The sequence below is a fragment of the Oryza glaberrima genome, chromosome 8 (assembly GCF_000147395.1).
Source record: "Oryza glaberrima chromosome 8, OglaRS2, whole genome shotgun sequence".
NCBI classification, from domain to species: domain Eukaryota; kingdom Viridiplantae; phylum Streptophyta; class Magnoliopsida; order Poales; family Poaceae; genus Oryza; species Oryza glaberrima.
In genome coordinates, this window is record NC_068333.1 from 20,337,696 (window position 1) to 20,361,040 (window position 23,345).

Genomic DNA, 23,345 nt, shown 5'->3' on the forward strand with positions numbered 1-23,345 from the left:
GAGAGCAAATTGGCTGAGTGTCCAATCGAGCATGTAAGTGTCAATTTAAAATTCATTTGTGGTGCATTTTCTCTGACCACATTGCTTGAGTGCCTGATAGAGCATGTAAGTGTCGATTTCAATTCCATTTGTAGTGTATTTTTCTCTGAGCACATGTTTGAGTGCTTGCTTGAGCATTCATTCTCAATTCTAATGGGATAAGGAAATAATTTCCGACCCACCAATAGACATCTTTCAATCCTAACCATTCATTCTCCTTCTTCCATTTAATTCTAACCCTTCATTCATTTCTCAATTCCAATCTCACCTCTCATTTCCCATTATACAAACACATCCTATAGGATTTGGGGTAACAAAATACTGCACAAATCATACGTGGAGACATGGTACTGCGATACTGTAGTACTTCCTCTACAAAATAATAAACTTAGAATTGGATGTAACATGTTGGCGCCGCCGTCGAAGTGGAGCTCCATGTCCGGGACCGTCATGGTCACGGTCGGCGGCGGCGGCCACGGGAAGCACGTCTCCAGGCCGATCTCAGTGTCGTTCGCCGGCGGCAGCGGCCGGAGGACGGACACAAGCTCGCGGCGCACGGCGTCGTACACGTCCTGCTGGAGCCAGGTGAGCGACGTGCCGGAGTCGATGAAGACGCCGCCCGTGCCGTCGTCGTTGATGGCGAACACCAGCGGGTCGATGGGCAGCCGCTTCTGGCCGAGGCTGATGCCCTTGAGGGACATGAAGTAGAGGGACGGCAGCGCCGCGTTGACGACCAGCGGCGTGGACTGCACCGGCAAGCCGGAGGAGCTGGCGTTGGTGCAATTGAGCGTCGCGAACACGCCGAAGTTGAGCCGGCTCGGCTCCGGCGAGAGGAACGACGTGAGGCAGTAGGAGAACCTCGACGGGCCGAGCTGGCTCACCAGCGACAGCGGCCCGCGGCCGAGGCCGACCATGCATGCCGGAGCTGTTGGCGAGCTCGCCCGAGTTGATGTTACAACATAAGAAACCATTATTCCCGCCCGATATTACACAATACTCCTACTACCAAGGAGCGTTAAGCTTTGTTCTTACGCTTCGGATCCATACAAACTGGCCTGCACCCTGGACAGATTTTTTTTTTCCGTTCTGTGCCTCGGTACGCAAGTGGAGCTACCTTGTATTTTACTCATCGCTTCATATTATCTAGCTCGTTTTAAGCAACATTCTTGGGAACTCCTAAACATGCTTACTACTTGTTGCCAGGCGACTACTGAATGTCTCTGCAACAGCTCAACAGCTGAGTTTGTTGAGGTGATTATATTCCAAAATTCCAATTCTTGAATATGTGTATCTTCGAAGGACTACTATATACATGACTTTTTTGGAACTGTATATGTATATATGGTGGTACAGTAACAACGGCAATTTTAGGCCCCTTTGAATTGGACAAAAAAATGGAGAAAAAATAAAGGAATTAAAATCCTACACTATTCATGCATTTGATTCGTAGAAATGAGAAAAGAAAAAAACATAGAAAACATTCCTATTCTTATGATTCTAAAGGAAAAACGTAGAAAATTTAACATCCACTTTAACCTCTTGGAAAATTTCCTTTCAATCTATCTCTCTCATCTAATTCCTGCGTTTTTCATGCGGTCTAATTAAACGGTCATTCATGTATTTTGAAATTCCCTATTTTGCACTTGCATTTCTATCGGAATCTTGTAATATTGTTTCATTTCTGATAATGGAAATGGGGGCTTCCCAGCCCTAGTTAAAAAAAATCCTATCAGATCCTTGTGTTTTTTTTTCTATTTCTCGGTTTTTTTAATCCTGCGATTTAAAAGAGCCCTTATCAGTCTTCATAAACTTAACAATCTTGTCATGAAAACAGTGGGACACTTATGCTGTGATTTGATCAAATTGATCTGTGTGACAGCCTGATGCAGGATTGCAGGAGTGCATATAAGAATCACATTTTAGTTGGGGCCCCGAGGTATGATCACAGATCTCTAAACCTCGTGAGTTTGCGTTGATCACCCGGAACTGAAAACTATTCTAGTTTCAATTTAAAAGCTGTGCATCGTTTACAAGTTTCCACCTCGATTTTACGTGCCCAAATTCTGTGCCGCTGGACTACCAAAATTCTGCTCTGCCGCAGTCAAACTCTATAGGACATGTGTCATTTGGTTTTTCAACATTTATTTGTCCAAAATGGTTAAACTGGATGTGATACTCTTTCGATAATCCTCATAGCACTACAGTCTAGAGGCACAGCATTTGGTGCAAAAAATAACTGCCAAATGAGCCAGGAAAAGTTAAGACCAACACTTTTCTGAAAAGTCCTCGGCAGGTCTTTCGAATGAAAAAATTTCTTTTATGATTCCAAGAATATGTATCTTGTTTTTGCCTCAAAAAAAAAGAATATGTATCTTGTTGAACTGAGTATTTATTTAAATTCACGATGTCCTTCGTTAATCACACATAAAAAAAAACCTGATTATCTGTTATCTTAATCTATATCGCTCGAGAGAAAAGTCTACCACTTGTCCCAGGGGATGTCCGTTCATTCTTATATATCACCCAAAAATAATTAACATTTTTCTAAAAAAAAATAACATTGATAGATCAATATATGGTATATCACTTCATAAACCTATAGACTAAAATTTAAATATATAAATAGAAACAAATATAGGCTGAATTTAATTTTACATGTTAATAAAGTGATATATTACATATTAATATATCATGTTAAATTTCTTACTACTAACTACTACTATTTCCTTAACACGTACAAATGAGGGGATGATCTCTTGAGGATAAAAATCCACCTTCTCTAGAGGTCGCCATTTGTTACTATAGGAATGAAAGCAAGTAAAGTGCTATGCATATATGGCCGTCGCACGTGGGAATAGACAGTGGTCAAATCTTTGATGTCAAGCGAAAGATGGTTACAGAAGTCTCAGTAGCACTTTACGTCCTAGGTTCGACTCTTCATGGAAGTAAATTTTTTAAGATTTGACGGCTTTGTACTTTCAGTGGTAGGCGACATTTTTAGGATTTGACGGCTTTGTGCTTTTAGTGGTAGGCGATGTACCTATTAACAACGAGGCACCTATGGTGACTTCGTCAATCTTCAGGATGGATTTACCGATCCAGTCTTCGAAGATAATCATAGGGGTAGGGTTTGCGTGCGTGTGTTGTGATTGTCTATGTTGTACTGTGTAATTCTCAAAATAAAAAAAATCTTTGATGTCAAGCAGTAGCCTGCTTAAATTTGTATATAAGATGCTCACAGAATCTTGCAAATTGCCAACATACAACCTCCCCCTTGGCTCAGCTAGTTGACCAGCGCGCTTGCAACGAACTACTCCAAAATGGCAAGTCCAGTGTTGGTGCTGGCTCTCGTTGCGGCGACGCTATTGCCGGCCTCACATTGCAGCGTCAGCGGCGTCGGTTTCCAGCTCAAACTCCGACACGTCGACGCACACGGCAGCTACACCAAGCTGGAGCTTGTCACCCGCGCCATCCGCCGGAGCAGAGCCCGCGTGGCGGCGCTGCAGGCCGTCGCCGCCGCGGCGGCGACGGTGGCGCCCGTGGTGGACCCGATCATCGCGGCGAGGATACTGGTGGCGGCGAGCCAGGGGGAGTACCTGATGGACCTCGCCATCGGCACGCCGCCGCTGCGCTACACGGCCATGGTGGACACCGGCAGCGACCTCATCTGGACGCAGTGCGCGCCGTGCGTGCTCTGCGCCGACCAACCCACGCCCTACTTCCGGCCGGCGAGGTCCGCCACGTACCGGCTCGTGCCGTGCCGGTCGCCGCTGTGCGCCGCGCTGCCGTACCCGGCATGCTTCCAGAGATCAGTGTGCGTGTACCAGTACTACTACGGCGACGAGGCGTCCACCGCCGGCGTCCTCGCCAGCGAGACCTTCACGTTCGGCGCGGCCAACTCGAGCAAGGTCATGGTGTCCGACGTCGCGTTCGGCTGCGGCAACATCAACTCGGGCCAGCTCGCCAACAGCTCCGGCATGGTCGGCCTCGGCCGCGGGCCGCTGTCGCTGGTGAGCCAGCTCGGCCCGTCGAGGTTCTCCTACTGCCTCACGTCGTTCCTCTCGCCGGAGCCGAGCCGGCTCAACTTCGGCGTGTTCGCGACGCTCAACGGCACCAACGCAAGCTCCTCCGGCTCGCCGGTGCAGTCCACGCCGCTGGTCGTCAACGCGGCGCTGCCGTCCCTCTACTTCATGTCCCTCAAGGGCATCAGCCTCGGCCAGAAGCGGCTGCCCATCGACCCGCTGGTGTTCGCCATCAACGACGACGGCACGGGCGGCGTCTTCATCGACTCCGGCACGTCGCTCACCTGGCTCCAGCAGGACGCGTACGACGCCGTGCGCCGCGAGCTGGTGTCCGTCCTCCGGCCGCTGCCGCCGACGAACGACACCGAGATCGGCCTGGAGACGTGCTTCCCGTGGCCGCCGCCGCCGAGCGTGGCCGTGACGGTCCCGGACATGGAGCTCCACTTCGACGGCGGCGCCAACATGACCGTGCCGCCGGAGAACTACATGCTGATCGACGGCGCCACCGGGTTCCTGTGCCTGGCGATGATCCGCTCCGGCGACGCCACCATCATCGGCAACTACCAGCAGCAGAACATGCACATTTTGTACGACATCGCGAATAGCCTCTTGTCGTTCGTGCCGGCGCCGTGCAACATCGTGTAGGATCGATTGAATTTTTTTTTTCCGTTTCATTTTGGGACTCAATAAGTTCAGAGCTGGTCGGTGTTGCAGCCGCAGGTCGATAGATAGAGTAGTCACGCGACTGGCCTACTGCACTATCGCAGTACCATGTCTCCATGTATGATTTGTGCAGTATTTTATTACCCCAAATCCACGTACGTCGTGTACGCGTATACACGGAGAATTGAACGTCTAAGTCCACCGATCGACTTAATACTACGTGAATGTGTTCTAGTATAATTTGATAATTTTGTATTCTGGTGTAACAATTTGATTATATATGTGTTGTTTTGATTAAACAATGGTAGATGAGTACTTTCATGATGTCGGTATGACATCATATACCATTGGTATATGCATAATGTCGGTAGCAATCATGCATATACTACCTTATAATTTTAGATTTAATTTATAAGAATTAAGGTTATCATCTAATTTGCATCACCGATTTGGATGTTTTTTTCTTCACCTTATAAAAATTCAACCGAAATACAAAACTTCCTATATAGTAAAATTTAATTAACTTCTAGTTACTAAAATGAAAACAAATTAAGTATATATATACAAATCTGCACGAAATGTATAGATTAAATAAGTACTTAAATGCGTTCGAACCAGTAGGTTCTGCACTCAGTTCTCATGCACAGAAAATGAGGTGACATATTAATTGATTAACTAAGTATCAGTTTCAAAAACTTAAAAAATGGATTAATGTGTTTCTAGCAACTTTCCTATAGAAAGTTCTCTTTTTTTTAAAAAAAACACACCGTTTAGCAGTTCGAAAAACGTACGTGTGAAAATAAGGGAGTGAAGTTGAAAAGAATGGTTGCCGAATACAGTCTAAATGCGTATAGAAAAAAGTACTTGAAATAAGTAAGTCATTGCATCACTTCTTTAAGTATTTGTACTAAAATCGTAGCTCAACTGGTTAATGGGAATCTTCTCACCTGATTTCAGGTCCTAAATTTGTTCGTATTTACGACTAATTATTCTTTTAGTGGTTGATGACGTACCCCTTGATGGTGAGGTGTACGTGGTGACTTTGTCAATCCAAGGATATGCAGCCCAACCTTTTCGAGGTGCTCGTATGGTAGGATATGCGTGTGCATGTTCATATGAGTGAGTCTACACGTGTTCTAAGCGTCTATATTTGTATTGTGTTTTAAAACAATCCAACCCACATTATAGATGGCCAAATGGGCCACCCGGCCTAGCCCGGGCACGACCAGACCTAGGACCAAGATCAGTTGGGTCGGCATGACCCGACCTATACACCAAGCCGCACAATGCTAGCCCGGGCTATACCAACAGCCCAGGCACGACCCAATAAGGCTCGAGCCATGTCAGGTCGACCCGAAGGTATGAAAGCCTACTATGCTTCTCCTTGAAATAAGTCTGTTTTGCCTCCCTCATGTCATTGGGTTGTGCTTGATATGGCTGAAATAAGTCTATTTTACCCCCTCATGCATTTTGCCTCCTGATCGTTGGACTAAGTTGTGCCGGGCTGGCCCATTGTGCCAAGGCAAAGACCCAGTCATGGCCCAACGGTCGGGCTAGGCTAGCATGAGCCCGACATCGGTTAGGCCGTGCCGTGCCTGGGCCAGGCCAGAGCCTCGGGCCAGAGCCGAACCATTTGGCCATCTATAACCCATCTTGTATGTTGCACCCATACCCTTACTATCAAGTTTTCTTGTACATGTTTATCAAATTGTTACACTAGAACATTTTCTTCTCAAAATTTTTACATTTAGTTACATTACATTTACCTGATAAGTTGATTACCATTCAGTTTACCCCCACAAAATTTCGCCCAGGTGCTACTGGGCGATATTCACATGTATGGCTCAAAATACTCAGGTCCACATGAAACTTCGCGAGAAATTGGCACGCATCTCATCATGGTATGGGCTGGGTATTAGGCTGGCTTTAACCCGTCGCTGGAATAAAGCCGGTAACGTCAACCAAACGATATTCCTAACATGCGTGTTATAAGTACTTATTATATTTGTGAGTTTGTTAATCAGAGGTTGCAATGTCTCTTTACGCTGAAATCAACACCATCTTATAATCATACTAGATCACAAGGGGGTGACAAGGACCATTAAGCAACTCACTCGTGGGGGCAACATGATGCTTTGCACTGAACTAAAATCGAATCTAGTCTTTGAGCATATCATTAGCCACTCACGCAACGTATCAGCCGCACTCGTCGTGCGCACGCCGTCTCGCCGGACGGACGGCAGGTCCGGAGCCACTGGTGCTCGCTGTAGATAAGAAACGGTTCCCACCGATGGGATAATAGTTTTGAATGATAAAAAGTTGCTTCAATAATATTTTTGTGAAAACACTTGAGAACCAAGCATCACTAGCTACTGCCCATGTCCTGATTCATTGTACTAGATTATGTCACATCTCGATTCTAGGTTGGGTTTTTCTTGGGTTGGAGTAAAATTTTAGGTCTAGGGCAAGTCGTACGTGTCTATCCCAGAAGGTTGAATTCAGAAAAAAAAATGATTAAATTCATGTAAAATCCGTTTATCTTTTCATATTTTTGTTTGCAAATTTCCAAATTCTTTTGCATTGCAAAATTGTGAACCCCTGCTGCCACTGCTTCTTGGCAGCTGTGTCTTACTGCCGGATTGTCCATTTTTGCGGAATCGAGCAGCACTAATGAAAGCAAATGCTTTACACGGCGAAAAGCACCGTGCGCTCATGCCCACCGTATAACATGTCGGAATTTCTAGCGCTTTCATGCAAACACAATCATGGCCACGCTTGGCGCGAACCAACCACCGTGAGAGTCACCCGAGTGGCCGCTTCTCCAAGGAGACGACGTACTACATGGCGCTCGTCGTCCTCGTCCTCGTCCTCTCCCTCGCCGCTGCCGTCGTCGTCACCGGCACCGGCGGTGGCGCGTTCGACTTCCGTGCCGACCTCGACCACCCCTACGCCGGGTCGTCACTGTCGAGGCACGACGTCGTGCGCCACGGCGCCCGCGCCAGCAAGACCCGGGCGGCGTGGCTCACCGCCAAGCTCGCCGGCGTCCTCAGCAACAGACGCGGGGGCGTCTCGCCGGCCGACGTGCGGCTGTCCCCGCTCAGCGACCAGGGACACTCGCTGACCGTCGGCATCGGCACGCCACCGCAGCCGCGCAAGCTCATCGTGGACACCGGCAGCGACCTCATCTGGACGCAGTGCAAGCTGTCCTCCTCCACCGCCGCGGCGGCGAGGCACGGCTCGCCGCCGGTCTACGACCCCGGCGAGTCCTCCACTTTCGCCTTCCTCCCCTGCAGCGACAGGCTGTGCCAGGAGGGGCAGTTCAGCTTCAAGAACTGCACCAGCAAGAACAGGTGCGTCTACGAGGACGTGTACGGCAGCGCGGCGGCCGTCGGCGTCCTCGCCTCGGAGTCCTTCACCTTCGGCGCGCGCCGCGCCGTCTCCCTCCGCCTCGGCTTCGGCTGCGGCGCGCTCTCCGCCGGAAGCCTCATCGGCGCCACCGGCATCCTGGGGCTTAGCCCGGAGAGCTTGTCCCTCATCACGCAGCTGAAAATACAGAGATTCTCCTACTGCCTCACCCCTTTCGCCGACAAGAAGACGAGCCCGTTGCTGTTCGGCGCAATGGCCGACCTGTCCAGGCACAAGACGACGGGGCCGATCCAAACCACCGCGATAGTGAGCAATCCGGTGGAGACCGTCTATTACTACGTGCCGCTGGTTGGCATCTCGCTCGGGCACAAGCGGCTCGCCGTGCCGGCGGCGAGCCTCGCGATGAGGCCCGACGGCGGCGGCGGCACGATCGTCGACTCCGGCAGCACGGTGGCGTACCTCGTGGAGGCGGCGTTCGAGGCCGTCAAGGAGGCCGTGATGGACGTGGTGAGGCTGCCGGTGGCGAACCGGACCGTCGAGGACTACGAGCTCTGCTTCGTGCTGCCGCGCCGCACGGCTGCGGCGGCGATGGAGGCGGTGCAGGTTCCGCCGCTGGTGCTGCACTTCGACGGCGGCGCGGCGATGGTGCTGCCGCGGGACAACTACTTCCAGGAGCCGAGAGCCGGGCTGATGTGCCTGGCCGTGGGCAAGACGACGGACGGCTCCGGCGTGTCCATCATCGGCAACGTCCAGCAGCAGAACATGCACGTACTCTTCGATGTGCAACACCACAAGTTCTCCTTTGCGCCCACGCAGTGTGATCAAATCTGAAACACTCTTACTACTAACACAGTTGTTCTTACAATTTTCCCTTTTATTTTTCCCTGAAAATGTTATTAGCCTTCCGGATTAAGATATCCAATAATAAAAAGGATTCATCGATCAAGTATTGACGTTTCGAAACGACAAAAGAGAATAAGAGGAAATGCACCACAGATGAATTTGAAATCGACGCTTGCATGCTCAATCAGGCACTCAAAGCATATGCTCAGAGAAAAATACACTACAAATGAATTTGAAGTCGACACTTGCATGCTCTATCAGGCAGTCAAGCAATGTGGTCAGAGAAAATGCACCAGAAATGAATTTTAAATTGACACTTACATACTCGATTGGGCACTTAGGCAATGTGCTATCCAAAACAGAATACTGGTTGGTAATTACTTTTCAAATATATTTTGAAATGTGATAAAGCTATAATAATATGACATTTCTAAGACAACTATACATATACTCCCTCTATTTTTTTTTATAGATGATGCCTTTGACTTTTGATATGCCATTTGATAATTCGTCCTATTCAGAAAATTCATATAAACATCATTTATTTTGTTGTGACATGTTTTATCATTAAAAAAAAATTTAACTATGATTTATACTTTAGCATATTTACACTAATCTTTTGAATAAAACAAATGGCTAACGTTATTTCAAAAGTCAATAGTGTCATATATTAAAAAAAAGGAGGTAGTATCATTTTCATATATTCCAAATATTCTGAAAGACATCAATCGACAACAAAAATTTATAGAAATTGACTGCACATTGTGAATGTTTTTGTTATTCGCGGGTTATTTAACAAAATATTATGGCAATAAATTATATAACCTTTTCATAGAGAATAATTTTGGTAACTCAAAAATAATATGCTACCTGAAAGAGAAAAATGGCGATTGTCATTTGTCTTTTTTAAAAAATATATGGAGAGAGGTTGTCCCTTATGCAAGAGACAATCTGTACGTGAGCTTAAGTAGATTAAGAACAAACGAACAAAATGTACTCAAACAAACAAAACGAGTAATTGTTGCAGTGTATTGGGACTAGTGTAGGTAATGTGTTGTGTATGTCAGATTCTAACCAATGAGTAGATGACATTGATAAAATTAGAGCTAAAAACTAGTTGTAATGTTAACCTTACTCTACCACTTCCAAGAATTGTTCTTTATGATAAAGAGTGTCAACATCATTAATTTTAATATTTTGACTTTTGCAGAGTATTGTTGTTTTAGAAAACGAAGAATTTTTTGTATGATGTTGAAGTTGTGAATACAGAATTACAGACAACTTCGTCACACAGAAGTGCCTCCTGTTACCAGGGATTTCTCTTGCTACACATGCATGTCTAGATTTTTAAGTATCCCCCCACACAGCCACACCCAACCACCCGTACACTAGAATTTTGGTGGGGGTGTGCAACTTCCACTACCGTAGTCACTACCCAAAAGTATGCACAGCATAGGAGAATAATCTAATTGGTATTGGAATGACAAGGGGATCATCACTAGCTCAATGATGCTAAAGCGTTTTTGTCTTCTCAGTTTCTACTTCAGTGCCCTCAAAGTTGACTATAATTTTTATCTGGATATATGGCACCTAGAGGTTCATCATATTTTCATTAGGTGAAAGTGGAATTAGAATATACAGTTTTGGCTACCACCATAATATGGAAGGAATACAGTTGATTCGATAGTACCAGACAACCAGTTCACCTTGAAGTTTGATGATGCTTTTGTAATCAATCTTTACTGTGGCAAGTCCAATAAATTAACCCCACTGTAAGAATGACCAAAATTCATAAATCAGAATAGTCGACAGAAATCCACAATGCATAGATGTAAACAAGTTGAGTAAGCTTGAAGAAATACCTTATCAATACAAGGACACATTGCAGAACACCAGCTACACCAGTCCACACAGACGGGCCCTTGTCAGTCAAAGCATCTTGCACCAACAAACCAACTGCACCAGCTATGCCACAAAGAGCCAAAGCTTCACTCTGCAAAATAAAGAAATATGGTACAAGTAAGAAAAAAATCCATGCAGTATCAACAGAGTTATTCCATTACAAGCTAATTCGGCAAAAGAGTGTTCTGGTGCTAATCTTTCCTCTATTTATTAGTTATTACCCTCTTGAGATAGTCAAAGATGACAGAAAAATAAATAAATCTCCAGTGTTTTTGACCATGAAGCAAAGTTGAAAGATGTGCCGATGAAGAACAATTAGCTTAGACCAAAATAACTATGTAATAACCTTATCAAACATCAATCACAGTATGCTTCTTTATGCCAATTAGAATGGCATCACAATTTTTCTTTCTCAGGTTCGCATAGGACTGATAACTGTCATTTAAAATATTTCAGCAGTTTCCCCCATTTAAGCTATTACTATCTTATCAGCATACATGGCTTGGTGAGGCCATAACTGTAACACTAGAAAGCTATCTAGTTGATAGTCCAAATTCCACAGCAGCATAAACGACCAGAAAAACTCATTTTACACCAATCTATACTAGAGTCAGGACACCAGTTTAGTAGTTTACTAGTTTAGGTCTGCATTTTACTTCTTGAACCAAAGTCTTTACCAAAGTTTTACTTCCTAAACATAATAATAAAGCTACAAGACAAGAAACTAAAAAGGCCAACGTACCACCAAAGAAGCCCTAAAAAAGGCTGAATTCAAAAGCGTAGGCCATTTTGGCACTACCAAATTATTGGCACTTTGAATAGTACTTTGCTAGTATTTGGTTTGCTACCAAAATATACCAACAATACACATTAGTGGCCAAAAAAATTGGCACTACCAAATCTTGCCTAGGTTTTGGCATTGCCAATATTTTGGTATGGTAGCACACCAAACAAGCCCTGAATGTAATATTGACATATGGGCTATGATTTTGTGACAAACAGCAGCAAAAAAGAGTTACGCGAACTCCCTTTGGTCATTAAAAAACATACCTCTAGTCAAACCATCAAAGGTGAGTATTGGTATCTTTTGATTTTGCTTGGGTTAATGGAAACCATGTGTACAAATGTTGATTGTCTTGATAAGTAATTTTTTAAAATATTGTAATTTTAGTAGGTGCTACAGACACATTACAATAGAAATTAATGAAAGTTGTATTTTGGATACAGTATCGATGTCCAAAACAAGTATTCATCACTGGAGGGAGTATTGGCTTTACCATGTACCAGAGTCAAATAAAAATGTGGAAAAGTTACTTTCTAGCACCTTACACTCTTGATAAAGATAATTATGTCAGCTAGCAACAAAGAACAGATCGATGGCATTACAGAGTCTGCAACCTTTATCGTTTGGACAGATATCCACGGGTTGGGGGTAGCAACTAAATTCGTAAGCCTAAGCACTCCGATCCAAGGAAGAACCTAACCTCCACTCGGAGTCGTCGCCGTAAGACGAGTAGTAATTGTATCCAATCTCATCCTAGTTCACGCAGTTGAACATGAGTGCCGCCAGCGAGGCGAAGATCCCTGGATTCCGCGACACAGCCTCCAACATCAGTTCGAACGGGTTCAGCACCAAAAAAAAACTGAGAGGGGATTCTCACCGGGGAGGTAGTGGAGGAAGGAGACCTGGACGGCGCTGCAGACGACGGCGTCGACCCAGAACCACCAGCCCACACCGAAGACGGCGCCGGCGACCCCCGGGCCGAGGATTCCCCGCAGCAGCGCCAGGTTATCCATGGCCGGCGGCCGCGCGCGCCCGCGCGCACCCCAACTGCTCGGCCAAATAATTGAACTAAAACAATGCGGGTTTGAGCTCGCTTCACTTCTATCATTTCTGTTTTTATTTTCTCGTTGCGTGTCGAGTGGTATCCTGGTGAGAGCGGTTGGAGAGAACAGTGGCATAGAGAGAACAGTGTTAGGGCTTTCACAGTGCGGGCACGTGTCATTCTGCCTCAGGGAACCATGTCAAAGATTCCATGCCACGTTTGTGTCCTTCGTTAGGGCTGTAGTAGTGCAAGCACCTTATTTGAGTTACCTCATATGTCACATAGGACAAATGCACATCGAATCCATTTCTCTCACAGTGAAAAATGCTTTGATAGGAACCCCAACCCAACATTACTTTCACCGGGACCTGTGTTGTTGCTTCCTTTTTTGTGAACTGCTCTGCACCTGCATGCGTTTGTTTCAGCTTTTTGGAGTGAGTTCCCCGCATCCTTGCTGAGAAACAAAGACCTTAGTGAAGGGACGAGGGCCCACACCTTTTTTTCCTCCACGCCATCACGTAGCTTATGTGGACGCATGAAGCAACGCTCCACCAGGCTGTAGCACTGTGAAAGGCCTTACCTTGCCAAGAACGTGGAGCCTAGTTTGGTCACCCGTTCCTCATGTCAGTTCGTCAGTCGGGCCCACAGTTCGTGGCCTGCGCCGCATGGGAAAATAGAGGGAGGACGAGCAGCTCGTCTTGGTGGCCGATGAGGAAGCTTGTCTCGGTGGCCGGTAAGGAAGCCCGCATCACCTAACTGCACCACCGCGTCGAGGAGCTCGCCGCCGTCCACCTCTCAGTGCCGCTCGGTCTCAATCCACCGCCAGCGCTCGATTCTCACCGCCGGAGACCGATTCGCACCACCCGAGCTCAATCCGCCACCGGCGTTCGATCTGCGTCGTCAGAGATCAGTTCGCGCCGCCGGAGAACGATTCGTGACGCCGGAGATTAAGGGGTTGTTTGGATGGTGATCATACTTTGCCACAACTTTGGCAAGCTACTTTGACCAATTTAGCCTAGTGTTTGCTTGATTGCCACATCTTTGTCATGCCACACTTTTTAATTTTGTGACCCCACTTGTCATAGGCACATACCTTTGCTAACATTTGCCTAACTTGTGGCCAAGAATTTCTTAGCCACATAAATTGTGGCATGCCACACCTTAGCTATAGAACTTTGGTAAACTAAAGCAAGCATCCAAACAGCCCCTGATTCACACCGTCCGAGCTCGTTTGGCAACGAGGAGGGAGGAGAGGCATGGTGACCCGAGGAGGAGGGGGGGGGAGGCGCTGCTTGGGCTGCGCCGGTCGGGACAATAGCTGAGGACAAAAGAAAAAAAATGTTAAAATAATGTATTGATGATGCCTTTAATTACACGGTTGCAAAGTCTTCATCAAGAAAAAAAATATTCTTCTGACTGCTCTAATTGATAACCCATTTGGAACATGTAAACTTTTTATATATTCCTAAGGATATTAGATAATCTTCTATGGTGTTTATGCAAATTGGATTTAGTGATCTTATAAAATGCATGTGAAATTGGGCTTAAACTAGGAGCTCCATAAGCCTATGGCTCTGTTATAGTGCCATGTTTTTCTTATGGCGATAAAACTGGAAGGTTGCATGCATAGAACATTTACCATTTTCCATTTTCCTAATTCCGGCCTCCAGCCTTTCTTGGCAACTTCATATCAAGCAGAAAAATGGCCCTTCTAAAGATAGAGTGATCATTTGGTGCCTTTCCCAGCAACCTCAGCTCGTGTAGGCGGTGGCGATTATGGCACAACGGAGCGTGGTGTTAGCGTTGGCGCTATGGTGCCTGGTGGCCGACGGCGAGGCGGTGTGGCTGGAGCTATCTACAACAGCGACCAAGTGCTTCTCGGAGAGAATCCAATCAAACGTCGTCGTTATCGGTGACTACGACATCCTCTTCGATGGGTACCCAACGCGCCCCATACTCTCTATCCAGGTTATGCTCGTATTGAGATGGATGATCTCATGATCATGTTTGAACATCTCATTATCATGATCATGTTTGCTATTCTAATATATTGACGCGCAATCCTTTTGCGCGTTCGTGAAAAAATGATCATGTTTGCTATTGTGTATTGTTCAATTCAATGCTCCTTCATTTTGGTAATCTGAATACTGAATCTTCTTGGATTATTGCTCTTCTTTTTTTAAGGTTATTCTTGGATTGCTCCTGCAGGTGACATCGCCTTATGGAAAAGTCCTACACCACAGGGAGAAGGTTATGCAGGGCCAGTTTTCATTTAACACAGCAGAACCTGGAGTTTATCTGGCATGCTTCTCGGTGGATACCTTGGATAAGGAGCTGGTAGTAAACCTCAATCTTGATTGGAAAACTGGGATTGCAACAAAAGATTGGGATGCTCTTGCCAAGATAGATAAACTCGAGGCAAGCACCTAAACTTGGAAATTTAAACATCTTTCTTGCCCAATTTCGAATTCTTTGGTTTGATATATCTTGCTAAATTTTTTTTAATGAACAGGGAGTTGCACTGGAATTAACCAAGCTAGAAACAGCTGTTCAAGCAGTCCATGGAAACTTGATGTACCTCAGATCCAAGTAAGTACACTTGTTTCATTCTATAAATTATTGGTGATGAACTGATGATCTATCTAATCACTTGGTTATGAATGCAGAGAATCAGACATGAGAGATGTAAGTGATTGGACAAATTTTAAGATCACATGGTTGAGCTTAATGTCCCTTTCGGTCTGTGTTATCGCCTCAATTGCACAATTGTGGCACCTCAAACGGTTCTTTCAGAAGAAGAAACTCATCTAGATGAGATGAAAATTCTGCTAGTCTGTACCAAGAATTGTCTATGTTCAGAATAGACAGCATTTTGGCCCAATCCTTAACTATACGTTCTGAAAAAGAGCACCAAAGGATGAGCCATGTGTTAATTTTGCTCTCAAGTTCCTACCATTTGTATGATTTTTTTACCAAATAGATTAGGCTCTGCTTTATATTCTTTTTATGTGTACAATGTACTCTCCAATGAGGATCTACTTTGCTGGTTAAGATTCCATTCGTTTGCTAGATTGAGGTTTACAAACTTCCTATGAATTGTACAGAAATTATTATTCGAGATATAAGCTGCCATTTTTGAAACTGAGTCTATGACCGTTCCAGTTATTCCAAATTATCATAGTACTCAGTCACATCACTCTTAAAACATCCATTCTACTACTGCCATAACTGTCAAAGATTATACTCCACAAATCAAGTTTACAAACATCACAGTAATACAAATCAAGAAAACAGAGAACAGTGCAATTTTCAAGCAGAAAATTTTAGACTGATTCAAACTTCAAAGTACAATATAAGCATGATGAACTAACATCCACTCACTCCACTCCAGACCAGATGAACAACAATAAACAACATAGCACAACTTGAAAAAATTTAAATGAAGAACATAACTCAATAAAATTATTGTTGGTCCAGCTGCAACTCACGGTAGTCAAACCAAGCCCCAAATTCGACTTCAGTTCAGGATTGCTGCTGTTCCTTCTTTCATTCGATCCGCACTCTCCCGTTATTCATATACATGAACTTGCAAATCTCTTCGAAGAAGCCATCTGCGGACCCATGGCAGTTCTTCATCTGAGAAATCCTGACGACCATCCTCCGCATCCTGGGACTGTACTTGACTAGGGACTCAAGAGTGTTCAGCTTCAGCTCAGCGTTCAGAGGTGAACGCACAGTGATCAGAACCTCCTCCAAGCAAGTGATCGAGAACCTTGAATCCAACTGCATTGACAATGTAAAATTAGCCAAATCTAACTGCATTGGTAGCAAAACCAGCGACCATATACCAATCTGAAATTGAAAGAAAGTGGTATGATGTGATGTGACGCACATTTTTCAGGCTGTTCTTCTGGCACATGGCAGCAAACATGGCGCCATGGATCTCAAACTTGATGAGCTTCGGGTGGCTGTTGAAGAAATCAACAAGATCCACCTCCGGGAATGGCTCGAGAGTATCATGATCACCGCAGAACTCAATCTTCATCACAAGATACTTCACCTCTCCTGCGCACTGCAGCACCGAGCTGATTGCTCCCCAGCTCCACTGAACACCGCGCAGCGAGAGCTTCTCCAACTCTGGGAGCTTCCCAATCTCTATATTGTACACGCTCCCTAGAATTTCCCCGGAATTTATCGCATTAGACCATGTAAAATGAACTAAAAATCTAATGTTAATTCAGGGGTGATAGAAAGGATCAGTTCTTGTGCTAGTACCAGTACCAGTGTTCTTGGCAATTGTAAGGTGCTTGAGTCTGATGCCTCCCTGCAGCGAGATCCAGCAGAAGCCCTGGATTTCAAGGGACTCGACGAGTGGCGCGGCGAGAGCGAGCGAGCAGTTGCCGGAGCCGACGAAGTCGAGGCGGCAGCGCTCGACCAGGGGGAGCGTCATGGCCACCGCGCCGGAGCACTCGCACCCGATGAGGGCGAGGTCGGTGAGGTTGGGGCACGCGCCGACGGCGCCGTTCACCGCGACGTCCCGCACCGCGGCGCCGACGATCTCCAGCACGCGGAGCCGCTCCAGCTGGCCCCACGCCGGGGCGCGCGTCATCGTGAGCCCCCACAGCCTCAGCTCCTCGAGGTTCGCGACGGCCCCGATGCAGTCCAGGTGTCCGGATCCCGCGCCGGAGGACACGGCGGAGTCCATCCTCAGCTCGAGCACCCGCAGCGAGGCGCTCCGCACGGCGAGCCAGCGCGGCAGGCGCGCGGCGGAGAAGGGGCAATAGATGACGAGCTCCTCCAGCCGCGCCGCGGCCTCCACCATCCGCCCGATGGCGTCGTCGGCCGCGGCCGCGCCGCCCGCCGCGTCGAAGGCGCCCCGCGGGAAGTAGAGCGCCGGGAGGAACGGCACGCAGCCGCGCATGCCGCGCGAGACGCCGGCGCACGCCGCGACGTCGCGGGCGCTGCTGAGCTGCGACAGGATGTGCTGCACCACGCCGTCGGGGAGCGCGTCCATGCCGCCGCCACCGCCGCGCTCCATGCGCCGGACTCGGCGTCGGAACGCGGAATGGGGGAAACAGGTGGGGCGCGTGCGTGTGTCACTTGATCCGTGAAGTGGTTCCCCCCTTCTTATTTCGAGTTGCGCTCGGGGAGAAGCGCGGGATGCGTGAGCGCGCGCGCGGCTTTCGCTTTTTCCTTTTGTTTTCGCCGCGCCGCGTCGAGGACGAATTTGGGAGGATTTTTCCCGCGGAGAAGAGTGGCCGGATCGGTTTTTGATGGGCCTACGCAGACACTTGGGCCTAAAAAGGGGTTGATCTGTGCTGGGCTAGGCCTGCTCGAACCAGGGCCATTGAGAATTTGGCCCATATACAGTGACAAGCCTGCAGGGGAATAAGTTCACTTTGTGATCCTCAAAAATGATCAAAACCTAATCCGTGTCCCTAAACCACAAGACCGGATATCTCGACCCCGACCCCCTAACTCTTAAAACCGGTGTAATTTGACTCCTTCGGCGGTTTTGGAGGACGGTTTCGCTGACGTGGCGCTTACGTGGCACCCCAGTCATCAAATAAATTAATAAAATAAAGTGGGCCCCCCTGTTACCGACTCCTCTCCTATACTCTATCTTCCTTTGTTGGCAGCGGCGGTCGGCAGCATGGAGGCGTAGCAGAACCGGGGGCGGCGGCTCGGCCGCGGAGGCTCGCGGTAATGGGAGGACTAAGGGAACGATGGCGGCGGCTCACGGCAGTGGGAGGTAGAGGTACGATCGTACGGAGCGAGTATGGACCGGATCGGCGGCGGCGGTGGCAGTACGACGACAATAACACTGCCAGTGTGGAGAGGAGACTCGAGGAGAGGCCGACGCCGGAGGGGGAGAAGGAGAGTGAGCTCGTGCTGCTCGTCTAGGTCACCGCATTCGTGTCCGGCGGCTTCGTCGTTAGGTTCCAATTCAGCCACGTGGTGGCGGACAACCTCGACGCGACACAGTTCATGGCCACCGTTGGTGAGCTCGCCCGTGGCGGACGGCGTCGCCGTCGAGCCCGTGTAGGGCCGTGATGCAATCGACACAGAAAAATAGGAAAGATAGCGATACGCCGGCGACCTTCACCTCCTTCTCCGACTGATCAACAAGGCAACCAACCAAATCGATTGCTGCCAGTAACCAAGCTGAAAGAAATCAAAATGGCTTTGTGTATTAGCTTCTCATTATCCTAATCGACGAGGGGATCGATCGCCACCGCAAGCGCATGGTCGCGCCGCCCCACCGCCGTCGCTGCGGCGGTACTGCTCGATCTCCGACGTCATGTGCCGCTCGCTGCCCGTTGACGCGGCGTCCCCTGTCGCACGCGTCACCGGCGGTGGCGGCCAAGAGGTCTATGAGAACATGGCCTTGACCTGCATCTCCAGCGCGGCCACATAGTTGGCCCAAGCAGCATCGGCGCGGGGAGCTTCCGGCATCCGGGAACGAGGTGGCCCAGCACGCGGAGCCGCTCCTTCACCATCGATGGCTCACCGGCGGAGGAGACGGCCGCGGATGCTATGGGCGCCGAGCTCGCAGGCGGCATCACGATGGTATGCTTGGAGGCATTGTAGGCCCGGGCGTGCGGGCCGAGGCCGCCGCCGCTTCAGCCCTCGCCCGCAAGTCGTCGTCGCAGCGCCCGCCCGACACCACTCGCCCGCCGATCCAATCCAGAGAGATAAGGGAGAGAGAGAGAGGAGAGGAATGAAGGGAAGATGATGACATATGGACCCACATCTCAGTGGGTCCCTTTTTGTTGTGTATGATAAATGGGTCCCGCTCATATTTTTTTTATTTTTTACACGTAAGCGCCACGTCAGCTTCATGTGGAACGAAGATCGAGTCAATGCTGCCACGTATACGCCACGTCAGCGAAACCACCCTCCAAAACCGCTGAGGAAGTTAAATTGCACCGGTTTTAAGAGTTGGGGGGTCAAAATATCTGGTATTGTAGTTCAGGGTATGATTCATATTCGACCACTAATTAAGGGAGTAAAAGTGAACTTATTCCGCCTGCAGGATACCGCGTACTGTTTCATTCGCTTTACTGTTGCAGTAGGTTTGCAGGCTTTTCAGGTGACATCAATTGTGATTATAATTTTCTTAAATGGTCCTCAATGTACTATAGAACCAAATTGAATATGATTATTGTTACCGCAATATTGTAGTACTACTAATATTTCTCCTATACCATACTCTCAGCTCTATTGTTTTGCTTATTAATATGCTTATTATCCAAATCATATATTAGTAATATAAAAATTATTTGAGTAAAACTTTTATATACATCTCCTTAGCGACACAAAAGTAAATGCTATGAAATAAATTACGATGAGGAAACCAAAAAATCAAATTCAAATTAATTTTAAAATTTAATTTTTGACTTATAAGCATAAGTATAAGCGAAACAAAAACACTTCATTCGTCCTAAAATAAACCAACTAATAGAATGATATATTATCTAGTACCATAAATATAGATTGATTTTTTATTTTCAGTCCCATCGTTTGGCTTATTGGGGAAAATCAAATGGCATATTTGTAAACGAAAAACAATTTATGAATAAAACTTTTATATACATGTTCTTAGATATCTAAAAGCAAAGGCTAAAAATAAACTTCAATAAGAAAACCGTAAAAATCAACCCGAAATTTAAAATTAAAACATTAAATTTTAGCTAATAAATATAAACATAAACGAGGCTGTTTAAAACGGATGGAGTACACAGTACATATTTTTCCAGGGAGCGATGATTGTCGTCGTGACCTGCTTCGGTGCGCACCCCGGTGGTGTTTGTTGGGACAGATCGATCCGGCAATCACCCATCATCGCAGGAGTGGGTCTGAAAACCGATCTGCTTGCAGATTCCCTTGGGTTTGTCAGTCATGTCTGCCAGAGGAGGAGAAGAGAACATCTGAACATGGCACATGGTAAAGGATTCTCTCTTGACTTGCAACGATATGCATATACTTTCACTTCACTCACCCATTTTTCCCTAACTTATTTGTCGTTACTGGATGTGGCTTAGCCTAAACGAGTGGATCGCAAGAGATTCGAGCCTACGCTGTGGGCCGTTCATAGAGTGCCCGTACTTGATCGGTCAATCTTTGCATCCGTCTTTTATGTGGGAAAGTAATTCGATAGATCTGCGATGAAAATGATCGGGGTGTCATTGTATTCACATGTGTCCAATTTCACCTCCAGCGAACAAGATGGGTTTGGAAGGCTGCTTGTGCGGTTCTGCCAATTTCCATTGTTCTTGTTTCAACATGATTCGAATTTCATACAACGACCAGAGTACATGAGCTCGTGATTCATCCGAAACAGATTACAGCACAGTGACACACACACAAGAAAATCAGCCAACCATTTGAAAATCCGTTAAATGTCAGTCACTTGCTCAGTGTGTGTTTAGTTCACATTAAAATTAAAATTAGAAGTTTGGTTGAAATTGGAACGATGTGACGGAAAAATTGGAAATGTGTGTGTAGGAAAGTTTTAATGTGATGGAAAAGTTGGAAGTTTGAAAAAAAAGTTTGCAACTAAACACGGTGTCAGTTCATTTGCCCGTCCGCTGATGCGCGCCGCGGCTTAATCCACTTTTTATTTTTACCGCGGCTCCTTGTGATTTTTTTTGAGAGCTCGGCTCCTTATGATTGTATTGCGGTTCTCCACCTCACCATCCTACGCAAGCGAGACTTGTCAAACTCCTCTTCTCGGCTGCCCTCTTATGCCTTCAACAATGCGTCGACATGGCATTCTCCCTCACCCTTCTACCGTAGGATTTTCGACTCCATAATCGCTCGTCTCGTGACCAAACGTAGTCTACGGAGCCAAAGCTACCCACAGGTTCTTCAATGGGTTCGAGGGCGCACGGTGTGAGGATAAGATAGATGTGCCCGCGTTGTAGAGCGAGTAGTCTCGGCACGGTGCTGCTTCGCGTGCGATCGCCCCCAGTTTCTAAGGCGACATGCACCTTGAAGGATGTTCCTACGACTTACCTAGGCCTAGCTGGCAATTTGGGCCTCTCATATTCGGTAGTTGTATTGCTCTTACCCATACCTCTTCCTCTCCTTTGATCTGCCATTGTATTACTGATTTTTTTTAACTCGGTAAGATATCCCTGCCTCGACTTCGGTAGTTCCCATGAGTTAGGGGCTTGTTTGGCTGGTGAACTAAGTTGTGTGTCTGGAAAAAAACGTGTATGTGTGGAGGGAATGTTTGTGTTGAGTTCTTGACTAGGCATGTTGAAATTTTGTTGTTTGGTTGATGATCCAAGCCTGGGTAAATATATTAAATATAAAAAGTACACTTGCGTTAGTTAGGGTGATAGTAGTCACATCGATGAATAATCAATGAAGGAGAAGCAGGCATGCACCATGCCAGAGTCAAGCGTTCATTTTCGGTATCCTGGGTTTGGTAAATCTTAAGGAGACAACCAAATACATAAGTGTGTTGCTTAGGCTCTTGCTATAGGTCAGGCAAATCTTCATCAGGGTAGCAGCCAAACATATCCTAGATCTTCTACCACCACTTCCCTCGTTACCAACATCAGGCCACCGCCTCCTCTTCTTATGCAGCTAAGGCTATACCACCGTCACCTCACCACGTGTAACCATCGTCAAGCTATCCCTTTAAGCCTAGCCCCCTTCATCCCCCTCCCCCAACCTCTTACCACCTCATTCCTTACCTCGAATCATAGTCCAGTGGTGTTGCCACCATTTCTTTACATCTTAAGGAATACATCATCCCTGAGGAGGATGTATAAATCACAAATATAGGTATTTGATGTTTTTCAATCACTCGATGTAAACAGGATATTGCTTTTCAACCACTTGATGAGTATAAAAAAAAAATTGTCATATTATCGTGTCTAATGCATGCCCTCCAATTTCAAGAGAGTACACCGTTGACTGGAACTCGTACGGATAGAGCGGGTAGTTGCTTTTACACGGGTTGCAGGATCAATGAAACCAAAATTAACAACCATATCTTCTCGAGTACACTACCTAAAAGCTTTTTGTCATTGCCCTTGGCTCTCACGGTCTCACAATACACCATTAGATGGGCTATCATCTCTGTTCGTGCACCTTTTTTATCCGCCTACCGTCCTACACTTTTTATACTAGTATGGATTAGAATCTTTATGGATTTGATATGGAAATTACAAAATCCAGATTTGACCAGGTCAAAAACATAAGCCGCTTAGTTTTGTGGCAAAGTTTTTAAAAAACCAAACTGAGTTTGAAAATTTTGTCGGAAATTTATCAGTGTATCAACTGTCTTTCTATAAAATCCGTAAATACTGCTCACAAGCGATTATTGATCCGGAATTGTGATCCCTGCTGATTACTCGCTTGATGAAACGGCATTTTTGGGTCATGCACATCCCAACATCCCATCACCAAAAAGAAAAAAAAAAGCCGCCGTGCACGTCCAAACCCCGACGCAACCCCAACACCGTCCAGCGACGCGACTCGTCCCGCGGCGGGTCCCGACCGATCCACCCACGGCACGTGCCCGACGCCGCCTTGGATGGACTACACCCCCGCCCTAGGCCACGCGCCTTCCCAGATCCGGATCCCCCACACCTGGGTCCCACCTCCCCCCACCCAACCCCTACCCACCTCCACGACCCGGACTGGGCCCCACCAGCCAGTCTAACCG

At 46.9% G+C, this 23,345-nt stretch overlaps 4 protein-coding genes and 2 pseudogenes across 5 annotated transcripts; 3 read left to right on the forward strand and 3 right to left on the reverse strand.

The window, feature by feature from the left end:
* Positions 1-310: 310 nt before the first annotated feature.
* Positions 311-1,169, reverse strand: LOC127783110 (aspartic proteinase nepenthesin-1-like; annotated as a pseudogene).
* A 2,190-nt stretch (positions 1,170-3,359) lies between these two features.
* On the forward strand, positions 3,360-4,919 carry LOC127782428 (aspartic proteinase nepenthesin-1-like). Its single transcript, XM_052309608.1, has one exon. It carries the CDS (start codon positions 3,360-3,362, stop codon positions 4,704-4,706), a length of 1,347 nt encoding a protein of 448 aa, XP_052165568.1. The 3' UTR covers positions 4,707-4,919.
* Positions 4,920-7,466: 2,547 nt separating this feature from the next.
* On the forward strand, positions 7,467-8,967 carry LOC127782427 (aspartic proteinase nepenthesin-1-like). The gene has a single exon (XM_052309607.1). The coding sequence runs from the start codon at positions 7,476-7,478 to the stop codon at positions 8,919-8,921; it is 1,446 nt and encodes a 481-aa protein (XP_052165567.1). The 5' UTR covers positions 7,467-7,475; the 3' UTR covers positions 8,922-8,967.
* A 1,705-nt stretch (positions 8,968-10,672) lies between these two features.
* On the reverse strand, positions 10,673-12,769 carry LOC127783111 (uncharacterized; annotated as a pseudogene).
* A 1,618-nt stretch (positions 12,770-14,387) lies between these two features.
* On the forward strand, positions 14,388-15,804 carry LOC127782431 (transmembrane emp24 domain-containing protein p24delta4-like). The gene is made up of 4 exons (XM_052309612.1): positions 14,388-14,629; positions 14,870-15,079; positions 15,174-15,250; positions 15,328-15,804. Exons 1-4 carry the CDS (start codon positions 14,438-14,440, stop codon positions 15,470-15,472), a joined length of 624 nt encoding a protein of 207 aa, XP_052165572.1. The 5' UTR covers positions 14,388-14,437; the 3' UTR covers positions 15,473-15,804.
* An 87-nt stretch (positions 15,805-15,891) lies between these two features.
* Positions 15,892-17,926, reverse strand: LOC127782429 (F-box protein At1g10780-like). 2 transcript variants are annotated; one of them, XM_052309609.1, is made up of 3 exons: positions 16,937-17,926; positions 16,554-16,834; positions 15,892-16,444 (listed from the first exon to the last, which is right to left on the reverse strand). In XM_052309609.1, exons 1-3 carry the CDS (start codon positions 17,697-17,699, stop codon positions 16,208-16,210), a joined length of 1,281 nt encoding a protein of 426 aa, XP_052165569.1. In that variant the 5' UTR covers positions 17,700-17,926; the 3' UTR covers positions 15,892-16,207. The 2 variants fall into 2 exon arrangements, with proteins under 2 accessions (XP_052165569.1, XP_052165570.1); XM_052309610.1 differs by having other exon boundaries at positions 15,893-16,444; positions 16,943-17,924.
* Between the last annotated feature and the right edge of the window lie 5,419 nt (positions 17,927-23,345).

Coding starts and splice junctions, on each gene's coding strand:
- LOC127782428 (XM_052309608.1), top strand. CDS start 3,360: ATGGCAAGTCCAGTGTTGGTGCTGGCTCTCGTTGCGGCGACGCTATTG.
- LOC127782427 (XM_052309607.1), top strand. CDS start 7,476: ATGCAAACACAATCATGGCCACGCTTGGCGCGAACCAACCACCGTGAG.
- LOC127782431 (XM_052309612.1), top strand. CDS start 14,438: ATGGCACAACGGAGCGTGGTGTTAGCGTTGGCGCTATGGTGCCTGGTG. Junction 15,080..15,173: donor CCAAGATAGATAAACTCGAG/GCAAGCACCTAA, acceptor TTTAATGAACAG/GGAGTTGCACTGGAATTAAC. Junction 15,251..15,327: donor TTGATGTACCTCAGATCCAA/GTAAGTACACTT, acceptor TTATGAATGCAG/AGAATCAGACATGAGAGATG.
- LOC127782429 (XM_052309609.1), bottom strand. CDS start 17,699: ATGGAGCGCGGCGGTGGCGGCGGCATGGACGCGCTCCCCGACGGCGTG. Junction 16,835..16,936: donor TGCCAAGAACACTGGTACTG/GTACTAGCACAA, acceptor GGGAAATTCTAG/GGAGCGTGTACAATATAGAG. Junction 16,445..16,553: donor AGAAGAACAGCCTGAAAAAT/GTGCGTCACATC, acceptor TTGTCAATGCAG/TTGGATTCAAGGTTCTCGAT.